Source organism: Sardina pilchardus, chromosome 1, assembly GCF_963854185.1.
Source record: "Sardina pilchardus chromosome 1, fSarPil1.1, whole genome shotgun sequence".
NCBI classification, from domain to species: Eukaryota; Metazoa; Chordata; class Actinopteri; order Clupeiformes; family Clupeidae; genus Sardina; species Sardina pilchardus.
In genome coordinates, this window is record NC_084994.1 from 43403045 (window position 1) to 43419136 (window position 16092).

At 44.3% G+C, this 16092-nt stretch overlaps 1 protein-coding gene across 2 annotated transcripts; it reads right to left on the reverse strand.

Moving 5' to 3' along the window:
* Positions 1–1034: 1034 nt before the first annotated feature.
* On the reverse strand, positions 1035–16092 carry rhot1b (ras homolog family member T1). 2 transcript variants are annotated; one of them, XM_062545104.1, is made up of 20 exons: positions 15619–16092; positions 14145–14203; positions 13865–13946; positions 13532–13575; positions 13373–13426; positions 13190–13242; positions 11728–11836; positions 9905–10006; positions 9699–9797; positions 9441–9549; positions 9040–9160; positions 8072–8156; positions 7437–7582; positions 7027–7127; positions 6450–6580; positions 5897–5980; positions 5335–5457; positions 4344–4546; positions 3052–3174; positions 1035–2221 (listed from the first exon to the last, which is right to left on the reverse strand). In XM_062545104.1, exons 1-20 carry the CDS (start codon positions 15653–15655, stop codon positions 2104–2106), a joined length of 1983 nt encoding a protein of 660 aa, XP_062401088.1. In that variant the 5' UTR covers positions 15656–16092; the 3' UTR covers positions 1035–2103. The 2 variants fall into 2 exon arrangements, with proteins under 2 accessions (XP_062401088.1, XP_062401095.1); XM_062545111.1 differs by lacking the exon at positions 3052–3174 and having other exon boundaries at positions 15619–16039.

Here is a 16092-nt window from a genome sequence, read left to right on the forward strand (position 1 = left end):
ACTCTGTGTGTTTATTAGCTTGTTGATTTGACATCTTTCTTTCATACTGCATGAAAAAAGTAAGAGAATAAAACGTATATTGTTGTATTTCAGTTAAGAATTAATAATAAAACAGAATCAATAAAGGACAAAGAATAGTAATATTAAAGGAACTGCTGCTAATATTGAAAGTGAAGACCAAGATTGCTGATATTTATACATACAGTATATTGATTGCATGTGTAGGACAAGTCTGTGAAATATATTTCATACATTCCTAATGTGCTTCATTATAGAAACTGTCATAACAAAAAGAGTGCTCTGCGTTGTCCTTAGCTTCTCACTTACCTTGTTGTTCAACCTTTTCTGGCTTATAATTTAGAGATTTACGGCAGATTGCCACACGATAGGCTAAAAATAAGATTCAATATTTTGCATCATTGTAAATGAAGTCGAAATGTCCTGATTTTTTTCCATAACTTGACATTCAAGATTGACATTTGCAGTATAAATCAAACTAGTTTTAGAGCACATGCTTACACAAAAAGTCTTAGATTATCTGTTGAAAAACTTCGTTTTCTCAATCGTTTCATATAGTGAGTTGATCTCATCTGACTTTCCTGTTCTTTCTGAATGATGTCACCATGTGCCTGTAGGAGAGGCCTTTCATTTTGTGAACTGAATGTAGGCCTACGTTTTGTCCTGAAGCCAAGACCACACTTTTTGATGTGATTTCTTTAGTATCTCAAAGTCTTCAAATACAATTACTTTAAATGATTCTCCATGCTGACCTGAGAGTTCTGAACAAATAAGGTCCATTTTTTACCACTTGTCTCTATATGTCAAGATTAAAACCTTCAAGATGAGAGTTTACTTTATCCGCTTTGTGTGTGTGTGTGTGTGTGTGTGTGTGTGTGTGTGTGTGTGTGTGTGTGTGTAATATTAGTAGGACGTACAGTATGTGCACACATCACCCTTCACTCGGTCAGTTGCACGGTGTAGCAGCTTTAGTGTGAAACGCTCCAACTACAATAACAACACACCAGAGCCATGGCTTTAGCAGCACCCATTTATTGTAAACTTTGGAAGGTATGAAAAAGAAACTAAATCTAACTTTGAACAAACGCTCAGCTGATGGTGTTCTTCAGGTGGGGGACAGGGATCTCTTTCACAACACAGAGGAATGTAGTTTGTCGTTGATCTCTTTGCGAGATCACTAGAGTCGACTAAGTGTCTGAGGAGATGACACAACATGCACCTCCAGTCTAAGAAATGTACTGTAGGTCACGTGTTAAAGCGCGAAAACGTTAAAGCATGAAGACCCGTTAACGTCCACACGGTGCCGGGGTGCACGGGAGGAATGCCTGACTGGGCAGTAAAGGCAGAGCAAGTCATCCTGACCTGTAGTGCCCACCCCACTGACCACTATATAGTATGAACACTGCTGGATGCATGATCACACATGCAAAACTAGCAACTGGTAAGAATGAAATGTGTACAGACTATATATTGAAATATGTTATCTAGCTTATTCATTCAGCTCTTTCTTTAGTCCTTGATTTCCAAGTATTCTGGTCTAATACAACCGTCAGTGTACACTGATCACACAGTATGAACCACCTCTGGCTCATCTGTGGCATTCAAAATCCTGCCTTAAAAGTTAACCTGAAACAACAACTGAATATCGCTTGAAAATAACGCTCGGTGAGCCCATTTGTGCATTGTAGCTGATGTATGAAAGCTTATTATCCATCATGATTCCCTTTTTTTTTTTTTACATCATCTCATGGGGAAAGATAAATATATATGTATATACACTAACACTGTACATTATTCACAAGGATACCCAAGGTCTCCTCTCACCTGTTTCAAGAGTCTTTAGGAGCCAAGAGACAGACAACTGAGAAGAGAAACTCAACATAGTGTGGGCATTGACTCCATCAAGTCAGTATAAATATAAATACCTATGATATTACCACAGAGGGCAGAGCATTATGCACACCGGACGTACAAAATTACACATCGATTTGCTAAGTGGAAACTTTTAAGTCTTCTTTTGGAGAATGTTTGTTTGTGTTGGACGAGGTGGGAGAGACCTGCAGGAAGGGGTTGTTGGGGGCTCGATCACCGGGACCTGAGCATGGCTCTGTACATGGCAAAGCCCAGCACCACAAACACTGTGGCTCCAACGCTCGCCTTCAACCAGAAGGTGGAGCTCTTCAGGTCCGCCTGCGTCATGTGCCTGATATGGACAGACAGACAGACAGACAGAGGGGGGTGGGGTTAAAAAAGAATGTTAAAATCAGAATGAAAAGCTGCTTGATTCTAAACTGACTGCCCAGTGTAATATGTTTATATAACCTGCAAAAGTTAAAGAGTTTTAAAAACTGCATGCAATGCAATAAATACAGCAGTCTGCCCTTGGCAAAAGGCCTGAATAAGATTAGAATGTCTGTCTTATTTTTTCAGACTCAATAGGAATGAAATGTCATAAGCTCTTCTAAACTCTAAAAGACAGCACGGCTTACCATTGTCAGACAATACAAAAGACACAAAGTCTATAAGTGTTTGCGCTTGAGTCACACTGCCATGACATTCTATCATACAAGAGGAAGTGGTCGTGTCAAAAGTGTGAAAACAGAAGTCTACACAAAGATCTACAGTCTCTATGAGAGGATTATGAAGGTCAAAGGAAAGACACAAAGAGGTGACCAATTAAACAGGGAAATGAGTGTGACATGAAACAGATGAGTGATGGAATGGATGACAATGGAAACAAGAGACAAGGACAAACCAAAGAGGAACAGAAAATGGCCGACAAGTGTTGACAAAAGCGGACACAAACGCAGAGATGAAGCAGCCAACAAATGACGTGATGGACACACACATGATGTGATGGACACACACATGATGGCCAGGGCCTGCCTCAGCTCAGAGGCCTGGCGCAAAACGACACGGCGACAGTCGTCAAGCAGACGAAGGAGAGGAAAAGAGATGGAATGATGAGAAGGAGCGAGTGATCGTTTGGTTTTGTTTGGTGTTGTTCTGTTGGAGGAACGAGTGAGGAAGAACCTGCTGAAAATGACGGTGTAGAGTTTGGCCTTCACGGTCTGCATCAGCTCAGAGTTGAGGAAGTTCTGACAGAGACAGAAGGTGCACCGGTTGCACGTGCACATGCAGCGCAGACGAGCGTGGCTGAGAGAGGAAACACACACACACACACAGTCCAAATAGGGGATAGGAGGGCACATGGAAACACACACACACACACACACACACACACACACACACACACACACACACACACACACACACACACACACACACACACACACACACACACACACACACACACACACACAGAGAGTTGCTGTTAATGCACAGCAGTGTCCACCACCTGTGACGCCACCCATCAGTAACACAGCAGGCAGAAGAGCAGGGAGACTGGTCAGCAGAGAGAAGAGTGAAGAGACCACCAGTAGCCCTCAAGATCAAACTGATACACAGTCATGCACAAACCCTTCAAAGGCATGACCCCCCCACCCCCACCCCCACCCACACACACACACATGCTGTAAATACTATGCATGTGCACAGGGCCATAATTAGCAACAAAAGCACTGACTTAACACAGATTAAATTAAATATTATAGTATGTCATATGTTGCAGATTACAGTCGCTGGATTAAAGTAGGAGGCTGATCATGTGCTGCTGTGCACTGAGTTGCCTATGCGGAGGAGGGATTACAGTTCAGACGGGTGGGCGTTACGTAATCCAGCCGTGACCTGCAGGTTCCAACAAAGAAAACATTTCCCTTCAGAGCAAAAAAAGCCTGCAAGTCTTACCCGTATTGGCCTTTACAGTCCACCAGCAGCCAAGTGGCTATTTATGAAAAAACATAATTTGGCCTCCACACTTTGGCTGGTGCTCAGATGAGGCTCCCTGCTGCCCCCTAGTGGCTACATGACATATCTGAATGAAGAGTAAGTACTGGTGCGGGCCATCAGTCAGCAACTGGCTAAATGAATGACTAACTAGCTTCAGGTTGGGTTACCATTATAAGACCCAGCTGGACAAATGATCTAAGATTACAAAAGTTTACCGGACAAATGATCTAAGATTACAAAAGTTTACTGGACAAAAGATCTAAGGTCTAAGGTGTACGTACAGAGGACTGTAGGCACTAAAGTGTCTACTTTTGAAGACCAATTCAATTCAACTGGACTAGATTAAATAAATACATACATAAGTATCAACTCTGCACCTCTCTGACTGTTGGGCAGTGTGTGTGAGTGTGTGTGTGTGTGTGTGTGTGTGTGTGTGTGTGTGTGTGTGTGTGTGTGGAGGGCCAGGGGAGACGTACGGGTACATGGCCATGGTGGTGAGCTTGATGAAGATGTCCCTGTTGGGCGCGGCGGCCGTGTTGCAGGTGTAGGACTGCGGCGGCGGCATCTTGTGCTTGCGGCAGAACTCCAGCGGGGTCAGCGCCTGCTGCTGCTTGACCTCGGGCAGGTCGGCCTTGGACGCCACCATCATGCACGGCGTCTTGCTGTCCATGAAGTATTGCTGTCGGCACACATCAAGAGGCGGCTGCTGGTTACTGACCTTTTGTGTGTTCAGAGGTGTGTGTGTGTGTGTGTGTGTGTGCGTGTGCAACTGTGTGTGTGTGTGTGTGTGTGTGTGTGTGTGTGTGTGTGCGTGTGCAACTGTGTGTGTGTGTGTGTGTGTGTGTGTGTGTGTGTGTGTGTGTGTATATATATGCACACTTCATGAAATAAGTCAGTGTAGGCAATCTGATCCAAAACTGAATGTTCTCATTCTTTCGAGGGTGGGGTGTTTACTTGCATCACTGGACTATACATACAATGCTTACGGCTTGCTGTGTTGCTGTGTGAAACAATTGCGTTGCGTGTTGATTTTCACTTCGGCGCACATATATGTTAGAGTAGCCACACTGCCTCCATCATACACACATCTCAGGCCGACTGCAAGCACAACCCAACTAATCCAAACCAACTCTTGATTTTTATGCATTGTTTTTGTTTGTTTGTAGTTTGCTTTCCACTATGTAAAGCGACCTTGGGTTGGAGAAAGGTGCTATACAAATGTAACTTACTATTTATCGTTAAAGAATAGCGGGTGCGCCTATTTTTGTCTGACAATGTGAGACAATGTGTCTTGGCCGCAAGTCTCCTCTCTGGTAATATGGCGTACTGTACATACGGTCATGATGAATGGTGCACTGAGTCAAGTCAGCTTTAGCCCACAGAATGAGTAGTGCCTCTATGAGCCAAGTAAGTAGAGAGCAGGAGGCTAAAGTGCGCTGAAGTCCCAGCAAGGGGCTTAATACGGACCTTAAAGACTTTTGCGCAGTACTCAAAAGAGAAGGGGTTGCTGGCGTCGTAGATCAGGCACACGACATCGCAGGACAGCTCTGCGTCCGAGAGGAAATCAAAGTCTGGGAAGACCTCATGGAGCTGAGAGAGAGAGAGAGAGAGAGAGGCAGGAAATACAGTAGTTAGTCAGGATTACCTAAGGCAAAAGCAATTCCTAAGCCTTCAATAAAAAAGACTGAACTGTAAGTAATGTCCGACCTCTGGCTTCACTCACATGCTCCCTACAGACACACTCAGACTTACACATTTCCTCCAACAGGTTGTTTTTTTGTTATTCCACTTTAATTAATAATTTTCTCCAGAAATAGACGCATTGCACAGGCATGTGAAATGTCCTTATATGGTCACATTCATACACACATTCATATCCATACTTTTGAGAAGCCAGACATTAAAATCATTCGTAGGACTGCTGAAGAAGCTCCTCAATCAAACAACAAAAGATCATTCTAATAGTGTCTTCACGAAGACACCATCTTAAAGCCCTGTGCATTAACGAGACAACAATAGCAGTGCTCACCAGTAAGTACTTCTCCTGACCGTAGACATAGGCAGTGCTGATTGCATAATAAGACTTGTGTTCTTCACTTATTGTTCTCTGGCGCTAAGGGAGAAGGGGAACGACAAAACATTACCAACCAACAGAACATTTGAGAACAAAAAGAGACAGAATGTATTTTAGACACACCATATTTATACAAGCTATTGTTTTATTTTTGGACAGAGGCATCTGCTAAAAACCATAACCAAAACGTCAATCACACAAATACTTTTTTAAACTAACAAACTGCCCTCATATAATCATACAATCTAACAATAATAAAAATCGACACAATGTGTTAAAAGAAGTACCCGTAATTTCCCGACTATTAGCCGCGGCTTATACATTGATTTTGCAAAATGTCTTCAGCTATGAGGTTAATACAGGGAGGCAGTTAATATGGCGTTAATATGGTTTTGTTTCTTTTAACTTGCATAAAACACTGTCCTGCGACTTATACACAAGCCTGTGTCGATGTCTGATGAGCGTGAAGAGTCAACAGAGGCCACAGGCCCTGTGCTGGTGTGCTCACCATGAGGTTCCTCCCCAGGAAAGCCTGCAGGAAGCCGCTCTTGCCACTGCCGATGGCGCCGAACACGTTACAGCGGAACACGTTGCGCTGCGTCTGCCTCTTCTGCAGGTCAATCTTCTTGTCCCGAGTCACTGCAGGGGGGGGAGACCAAAGACGAAGACAAAAGGAATGGAGGAATAAATAGAGGACAAGAGGGGAGGAGAGAGAAAAGAGGATGAGCGAAGCACAAGGACAGCACCAGCATACAGTAAATACTCAAGCGGTGATATACAAGCCACACAACTGCAGTCTGAATGTTGTCTTTCAGAGCACAACTGCCTATCTATTGGCCATGTCGTCAGAGGAAGAATTATCATAATATGCCATGTGAAAATGTAATATATTCTTTCCAAAACAACCTTACCACTTTCATATTATGCACTCTGACTAAATGTTTGCTATCATAAGCGCAACATCATTGAAAAAGTGATCATTATAGGCCATATGAAAATGTTATGTATTCTTGAAAAAAACAAAACAGAACAAAAAACTGCTGTGGCTTATTTTTATTATCACTATGACTGTAGATTGCGCTCACCTGTCATGGCAGCTGCCTGGGACTCCTGTTCAGCAATGATGGAGTAACCAAGGTACCCCAGGTACTCCAGGCACCGCTGCACGTCTAGATACGTGGTGAGCCTGGACAGAAGGGGACATGGACAGACCGCATGTTTACTCCGCTAACACTGACCCGCCAAGCCAAACTGGGGCATTATGTATTATGCGCTTTTTGTTTGTTTAAATACTTTGCATTTGTTGATGCATCCTAAGCTCTAGTTACATAACTTTACATCAGAGTAAACAGCAGCTATGTAATGCTGAAATGTCTTAGAGTTTATACACCACTATGCAAGGGTTCAGAAAAGCAACACTACTAGTGTGTTGACACAGTGTGCGGATGCAGCATGTCAGACAGATGTGTTGGTGTTAGCGGGGGCTGGCACTGACGTCCACTGGGAGAGGTAGCCCTGGTAGGTGATCCAGCCCTGGTCGTTGGTGCAGACGGTGTTGTTGACGTCGGCGCCCCAGGGCATGTAGGGAAAGACATCAAACAGGTCCTTCAGCTCCTCGGGGGACAGGGCACAGTCCCGGTCCTGCGGTCACACACGGACACACACAAACACAACACACACGCGCACGCGCACACGCACACACACACACACACACACACACACACACACAGCGCACACATGGACACAAACACACACACAGACAGTCAGGGCTTTGCAGATTAAATGGAACAATACAGACATTAATCACATTTTTCTCTCATATCTCAGAACATAATATCTGAAAAATCTGCAATGTTTAGGAATGTCTTGTTATACTTTCATGAATATTTTTTTGAGATCACAAAGAAATGACTATTCACTATCATAGGAGAAAATACATTCATTTGTGTATCATTTCTGCACTTTAAACATTACAAGTGAACGCTGATAAGCCTTTATAACAGCCAAGCAGTGCTGCACGTTGCACAGATAGCTAATAGTACTTAAGTGCAGTATTTAGCCAGGTTAAGCTACCACTGTCCACCTATTGTCAGCAACACCGTGAAGGGGGATGAAAAGCTGGTCGGTCACCTTATCATGCTTGTCGAAGATGCTCTGGAGGAAGAGGTAAGCATTGTGGTTGAGCTCGGTGGTGCAGTCGGGAGGTATTTTTAACCTGCGGCGGCATAAACATGATAGTCAGATTAAGAGACGCACCCAGGGCCCCGGATTAGCGATCAGAATAGCTGGATTACACCCCGCGCTCCTCAAAAGACGCCGTGGGGCACGGCCCGAGCGCCCCGTGGGGGGTGCGGTGGGGACGGGTGGCGAGCGCTGCCAGGGCAGTGCACCAGCGCCGGGTCTCCCTCCATGATCCGTTATCCCGGTCATTACCAGCTGGGATTACGCCGCTCCCACCACGCCCCCCCCCCCCCCACCCGACCTCCCACCAGGCCGGCATCACATTAATGAGCTCAGAGGGCTCGCCCAGTTCATGTTCCCCAGCAGGTGAACGCCAGTGCCAAACACACTTAACCCCTCTCATGCCCGACTGGGTGCTGCATCATCTACATGCTAGAGGCAGCTGGTACATTTGCCCCCCCATGCTGTCCATTGGACAGATTTTCACATGGCTACATTAGTTGTATTACTAATAGTATTACATTAGCAGTATTACCACTTACTTACATTCGTAGCACTACTATTAACCTGCCTCAGATATCATCAAATGCATGTTTCTGGCGGCTGTTGATATAGCTTAGTGTTAGTGTGAGTAGAAAACCGTACATTTTCCTTAAATACTCTGCAACAGGTGAGCAGAAGGAACCAAACAAGATGGCTAGGATGATCACGAGTCTGAACACACAGTCCGACTAAAGCCTACCTTACACTGACAAGATTTAGGAAAGATTCTTGAAAGATTGTAGTCTTTTAACTAATGCCCCTCATTCAAACGGTACTCAAAAGACTACAATCGTTGAAGAATCTTTCTCAAATCTTGTCAGCGTAAGGTAGGCTTAAGACGCCGGCCCAGAGGTGACGGGGGACACTCCACTCACGGGGGGAAGAGGTAGTCCTGGTGGAGCTCCAGGTCGTCGTCGTAGCCAAACCGGCGCAGGACGGTCCAGGTGGTCTCGTGCCTTCCTCTCTGGATGAAGAGTGTGTGCAGGAACAGGAACCCTGGGGTGGAGGGACAGGACAGTTACCATGCCGGACGTAAGACTGGGTCGGGCTTTTCATCTGTTCTAAAGGAAATCTCTTTAGAACAGATCTCATGTAATTTCTCATCTAAAGAAAATGCTACCGTCAAAGCTGCTTGTTATGATGACGGTATCCATGGTTGAAAAAAAAAAAGTAAGTAAGACATAGTTTTTTCCCATTAAGGTGAATTAATAACCAGTGAATGACTGTTTAGAGCAACAACAAATGTGTGTGTGTGTGTGTGTGTGTGTGTGTGTACCATTCAGCGTGAGGCCGTTGTCACACACTCCATTATTTATGTTCTTCCGCACAACGTTCTTCACGTCCTCCAGGGCTTGGGCAGCCAGGGGGCTGTTGAAACATGTCCTCTGCAACAGAGGACACACAACACAATTTACTACAGTTTACTACGGTTTACTACTGCACCAAACCCAATCCCTGCCCCACTACATCCACAGGCACAGCACAAAATATTAACCATACACCAACCAAAACACCATCAATGTGAGGGACTCACTTGGAAGAAGTTGAGCTCGTTATCATTAAGGATGCCATCATTGTCCAAATCGGACACCTTGAAGATGCGTGTGAGGGCCCTAAGACAAGCCACCTTCATCTGTAAACAAAGACTCAGAAGTTTCACATGCAGACACGGCTGAACCCGTTTCATTATATATAGTGGAAAGGTAAAACTGGCTCCTCAGATAAGGTGATCCACTGTACCTCCTTCTGGTCGGGGCAATAGAGTGGACCGGTTGGGTGCAGAACTGCCTTCTGGGCATAGTAGAAGAGCTCCGAGATGTTCTTCAGGTTCTTGGCAGAACACTTTGGGAAGGTAACAACAAAACAAAAGGTAAGAACTGAACATCCATACCCACCCCATTTGCACACACATTTGGAGCTACAGAGCAGCTTCACACCTTGTTCCCAAATTAAAAAAGAAGAGTGAAAGGGCAGTTGTGTATTTGAGTACTCCTGAGAGGAGCACTTCCTAGAGCTCTTGGAAATGAATGCATGTGAGGAAGAACATGCTAGCTACCTGTACATTCAGGAATACTTCAGGAAGCAACTCTGTGCGTCAGCCATGCTAATGCCACGTTACTACCTTCAAACAGCTGCCATCTGAGTGCCTCTACGGCATTCAAACCACTAACAGTCCATAGCTACTCTGCCTTATCCAACGTTATTAAAGACAAAGATTGACCAGATCAGGGTACTGAGAGCTGATCTGTGGCCAGACGTCTGCTTGTGATTCCCGCTGCGCTCGATTACTCCATCTCATCACACCCCAGCATTTAACACAACACTGATACCCTCTCTGGCCAGGCCCAGCGCCAGAAGTCGGAGGTGTGGGTGTCCCAGCGCCGAACACTGACACTGTTCCAACTCACAGCTTTATTGACACTCTCTAAGCCGCTGGTCATGATATAGAGTACTGACAGGAGGAATGGGAGATGCCAGAGCCCGGGCTCTCAAGGCCTCCCGTCCCGAGTGCCTTTAGCACCAGAGTGCCCTGTCCATACTCGTCCACGTCCAGAGAAGGGATCAGACCGAGAGATTAAGCTCTCAGCAGGTCCCCATCCAAGTCTGGGCGGAGACAAGCGTAATACTTTCTAACGGTGGCACAGCTAGTTTGCTCATTAATGCCAACGGCAATGAGACAGTGGCACAGCTAGTTTGCTCATTAATGCCAATGGTGATGGGACAGTGGCACAGCTAGTTTGCTCATTAATGCCAATGGTGATGGGACAGTGGCACAGCTAGTTTGCTCATTAATGCCAACGGTGATGGGACAGTGGCACAGCAGGCTGGCAGCTGCTGCTGTCTATTAGTCTCTTCATGATTTGCCATCCTCGTGCAACATGGTTTACTTGCATTAAAGCCCACACCAATCAATGACTGGAGGGATGGTAGAATGATCTTCATTTACAGATGACTTCAGTTCAGAGTGCAATGAACCATACAGTACAAACGGTCAATGCAGCCCAACCCAGCCTGTCATAAAGATAAAAAAACCAACAAGCACTTTTAATAGCCAGTCTCAGTGGTTCTCAAAACGAAAATGCAGAAGTGGCAGAAAGGACACAAGCACTCCTCACTGAGCAGGATCTTTTCCTTCACAGCTTCCTTATCCAGGAAGACCTTCAAAGCAGACTGCAGAGTTCCTCTCATCATGGATGAGAAATCACTAAAAACTAGCAGTCCGCCAAGTTGGAGCTGTTGAACTGCTCATGCAGTGACTGGTAATGGGGCTCTAGAACTGCTCATGCAGTGACTGGTAATGGGGCTCCAGAACTGCTCATGCAGTGACTGGTAATGGGGCTCTAGAACTGCTCATGCAGTGACTGGTAATGGGGCTCTAGAACTGCTCATGCAGTGACTGGTAATGGGGCTCTAGAACTGCTCATGCAGTGACTGGTAATGGGGCTCTAGAACTGATCATGGTAATGGGGCTCTAGAACTGCTCATGGTAATGGGGCTCTAGAACTGTTCATGGTAATGGGTTACACAGCCTTTGCCCCTTGCTCGAGTCTCCTGCTCCTCACCTCCACGCACGTCTCGATCTCCGTGTACTTGTTCATGATGGGCAGGATGGTCTCCATGCTGCTGTGCTCCACCAGGTCGGACTTGTTGCCCACCAGGATGAGGGGAATCCTGATCAACACACACAACAGCAGACAGACAGGCAGCAACGTCAATCAGCTAACACGTGCAGAGCACATATCTAGAGGGAAGTGAAACAATGCTAACTTGGCGCAGCGATCACTTTGCACTTTATTTGACACTTTGTACGTCATGTTTACTGCTAACCTCCTTTCCATTCTATTCTTGCAGTTGTACCGTTTTCTTCTTCAAGAGAACATTAATGTATTTTACAAATATTGAGCTTTCATTCAACTGGGGACAGACATTTAGCATGTCACCTCCATGACTATGTAGTAGGGGTGGCATGGTTCATGGAAAAAATCCCAACCGCTCGGTTCGCTTGTCTCAGTTCGGGGCATGAGTGCATGGTGTGGTGTTGTTGGCGGTTCATGGCATGCGCAATGTAGCCTGAAAGTGTGTGTGTGGATGTGTGGAGTGCTGCGGGTCATGTGTAGAAATGGCAAAAGGTTCACTGATGAAAAGTGCATTATAAATAAAATGTATTATTATTATTATTATTATTATTATTATTATTAGAGATAACAAAGGCAGCCCAGAGCTGAAAGATGCGCCAGCGTCGAACAACGTCAAAGTCTGGTGTGTGGGAACATTTTGGATTTAATTTGACCTACAGTATGATAACAGTGGAAATGTAATGGTAGAACTGCGACTGTGTGCAAGCATTGTGCGACATGTATTCATTATATTAGTGCAGGCCCAGAGGAGCTTCAGGCCAGTCAGGTTTTGAGCCGGTCTGAGTATGGTGAGCTTAAAGGTGCTCTAAGTGAACGTCACTTCTGCACCCCTTCCTCCCGTGCAAATTAAACTCTCCTGAGCACTCTCCAGAGAAAGTGTGCATTTACAGGGCTTGCCACTGTTATGTGGTAGCCTAGAAGCTATTTTGCGTAGTTCGGATAGGCTACGTTATGTGCAGAAATAAAGTATTCCATAATATTTCAGTCAATCTTTGTGAGCTTAAAAAATAACAGAATTTCCTGTAGATGGTAATAAAACACCATTCCTCAAAGATGGTCTCAATGTAGGGCTTGATCAAGTTAAATTCTTTCAGTTTGTGCATGATTATATGATATAATTATTTTAATACTCTAGCCTAATAGTGGATAATCAAGCTATATATCATATGCTGAAGTATGATATTTCTGACGTGAAAAAGATAAAAAGAAAACATAACAATAAGAACTGAAAACTGTGACCCTAAAACCGTGATATGAACTGAATCGTGGCTTTGTGAACCCACTGTACTGTATGTAGATAGAGGGCATATGTAATTCCTGCATATTAAACTATATTATACAGCACTCTTCCCTTTCACCAAAAACATAATGCACATTCTCCACAAACCTGCTGTCCTTATCTGTCCTGTCATTTATTAGTGGAATCCAATGACTGGTGACCTAAAACAACAAAACATACATTAAAACATTTCCACAGCAAACAAGCCAAACAACTGTCAGATAATGTTCTGACATTTAACCAATGGCAGGTGAATCTATTATAGTCAGCTTGCAGACATTGCCACAATACCTTTTCAATGGAATTCTTGTTGTTGACGGAATAGACAATGCAGATAACATTTGCCTGTAATTGACAGAGGACAATAATTAGCTACGGCCAGCCATTGCACCATGCATGAGTAGTACCACAACATGAATCATTAGCACTAGTGTGGTGCTCCAGTCCCACCTTGGTGATTTCCTGATAGAGCTGCTCATCTGTCTGCTCGACCTCTGGGGACAGAGAGAGAACCATGTACATATATGGATAGTTTGGCTGTGTGTGGTAATCCTAATTCAACTCTCCTTATTTACCCCCCGCCCCTCACTACCTACTGTTTATTTACCCTTCCTTATTGCAACTGTGGCACAATAATTTCATTATACTGCAAAGTATATGTGACAATAACAAAACTTGAACTTGAACTTGAACTTGAACCAGATTAGTCCGGTGACTCAGCCCTTCACTATACGGCTTCAATAGAACCACATTTCTCCTGGCCGTTCCTAGAGTGGTTATTACCTGAGTAGTCAACGATGTGTGTGGGCACTCTCTCTGGAGTGACATCGGCCGGAATGGTGATTTCTTCAGCCCGATAGGGCACCTGAAGTACAGTAGAAATTCAGTTCAGCACATGTACACAGTATGCGCTTATATTCAGTCCACAAAATAAAACAAAATAGGTAGCCTATTTAATCCACTTTGAGATGACACAGAAATCCATATAAAGGCCTATCATAATTTAAAACTGTATTGTTGTCTGATTCAAGGTCTTTGGTATTTTGAGAAACGCTTTGCATACCACATCTGGAAACTCCTCTGTGACCAGAGACATGATAAGGGAAGTCTTCCCTACTTTGGCTGTGAAGAAAAGAAACAAGTAAAAACACAATTCAGTGAATGTTGACAGCATTCTATATTGAGTCAGTTCTATCTCTGACCTTAGAAGTTCTCTCATCTGACCTTAACATAGCATAGCACCCTAATAACTAATTCAAACAACTGACTGTTGACCTTCTAAACCATACTCCCACAGAACTGTTGACCTTGGCCTTATGCATCACACAAGGAAGGCTGCAATATGTTAGGCCAAGTCAAAAAAACTGAAACATTTGGACATTCAGGTGTAGCGCCTGATGTTATAGTGTTGCTTTCCCCTGCTGCAGAGTTTCTCCAACAATGGGGCCATTGTCCCTGGAACACTCTTCACTACTTAATCACAAGGGATGACACAAAATTTGATACTTCTCATGATTCCTTCAGAGCACTGTCTATGTAGGCTTCCAAGCCTCAGCTGGGCAAGATATGAACACTATCTGCAGTATTTGGCTTGGATCAGTACAGGTGTGTGCAGGCTTCAGTACAGGTGTGTGCAGGTTTTGGTCCAATACATTGTAGGTAATCTGACTAGGGCCATGGACTCAAGGCCCACTTGACCAAGTCTGCAATATGGCATTATTCAGCCTATTCCTTAGACTATTTTGTGGCAATCAGTGAGTAGACAACAATAGTGGTCGATTTAGAATACTGAACTGTTTGATGATGGTGGAGGTTACTGTCCAATAACAATCAGTGGTGTCAAATGGAGTGTAGGAGTGTAGCCTACATATTGTGAATGTGGATAATACAATGTCATTTTTAATGTTGTTAAAAGTGAAAGTGTTGTTGAAAGTTTATTCAATTGGTGAATAAACACTAACAAGAGGTGGATAAACTCTATTTCTGAAATTGCAGGTGAACAAACTGCCAGGTGCGTTACCCTCCACAGCCCTGGGTCTCGTGGTATGCACATTCAAAACACAGGCTATGGATGTTCAGCCTTCTCTCTCCCAAATTCTTTGGTCAGGCTTAACATTTTAACTGTACTGAGGATATGACAAATAATATTTAATTACAAAATAATGCAAGATATTGTGGCATGAAAGAGAGCATACTGGCTACCGATTAAAGTCTACGTTCCAATACTGAGCAGCAGCAGTAGCAGCAGTTCAACCTCGGATTAAATAATGTTAAGTAATCGGTGTTCAATGGTTGACTGGTCTTTTGTTAGCGTCGTCGTTCATGCACAAGGTAGCCCTACCATACATATACAACAGATCGAATTCTCCACAAACTCATAGTAATAATTTACACATCTAGTCTTCTTTTGGGAATGCAATGTTAACGCGCTACAAAACAACATTCGGCTTCAGTTTGTCACTTGTCTTCTTTGGTAACAACACGGTCAAGGCAGTGACATGCAGTCCAAGCGAATGAAAAATAATATTCACACTCACGTTCTCCTACAAGTAATATCCTCACGTCCTTCCGCATCTTTTCCAGTTTGTCTGTCCGACTCGGAAAATCTCTGATCGAAAAGCATTTAAGATGACATGCGGTAGGACAGCAAGGTTGAAGGCAGATCTGATCTGACCGGACGGTTTCACAAGTGCGCAGATTTTGTGGGCCCTTACGGATCTACGGTCAGAATCCTAGTTTGAAATATGTTGAAAGACAGTGAGTGCTATTTTGTCAAATGGTTCTCATCAGTGCACAGACACACGGACACTATATTGAGGTATTTTGAGATGTGCAGATTTACATCCACGCGAAAAGCTGCTACCGCCGATGTTAGTGTTGGTTGTTGGCTGGGCTGCTGATTCTCGCATCATGGTACACGCCTCCAACAGCTGACCTTCCTACGGAGTAAGAGAGTGGGACAAGTAGCACGGATTGCAGATAATGCGTAGCCTAATTATCTAATCAAGTCA

Excerpts from the sequence above, each read along its gene's own strand:
- rhot1b (XM_062545104.1), bottom strand. The coding sequence starts at position 15,655 with ATGCGGAAGGACGTGAGGATATTACTTGTAGGAGAAC. Across the intron at positions 13,947-14,144 it reads CAGAGGAGTTTCCAGATGTG|GTGCCCTATCGGGCTGAAGA; the intron begins GTATGCAAAGCG and ends ACTGTACTTCAG. Across the intron at positions 13,243-13,372 it reads ACAAGAATTCCATTGAAAAG|GTCACCAGTCATTGGATTCC; the intron begins GTATTGTGGCAA and ends TTGTTGTTTTAG.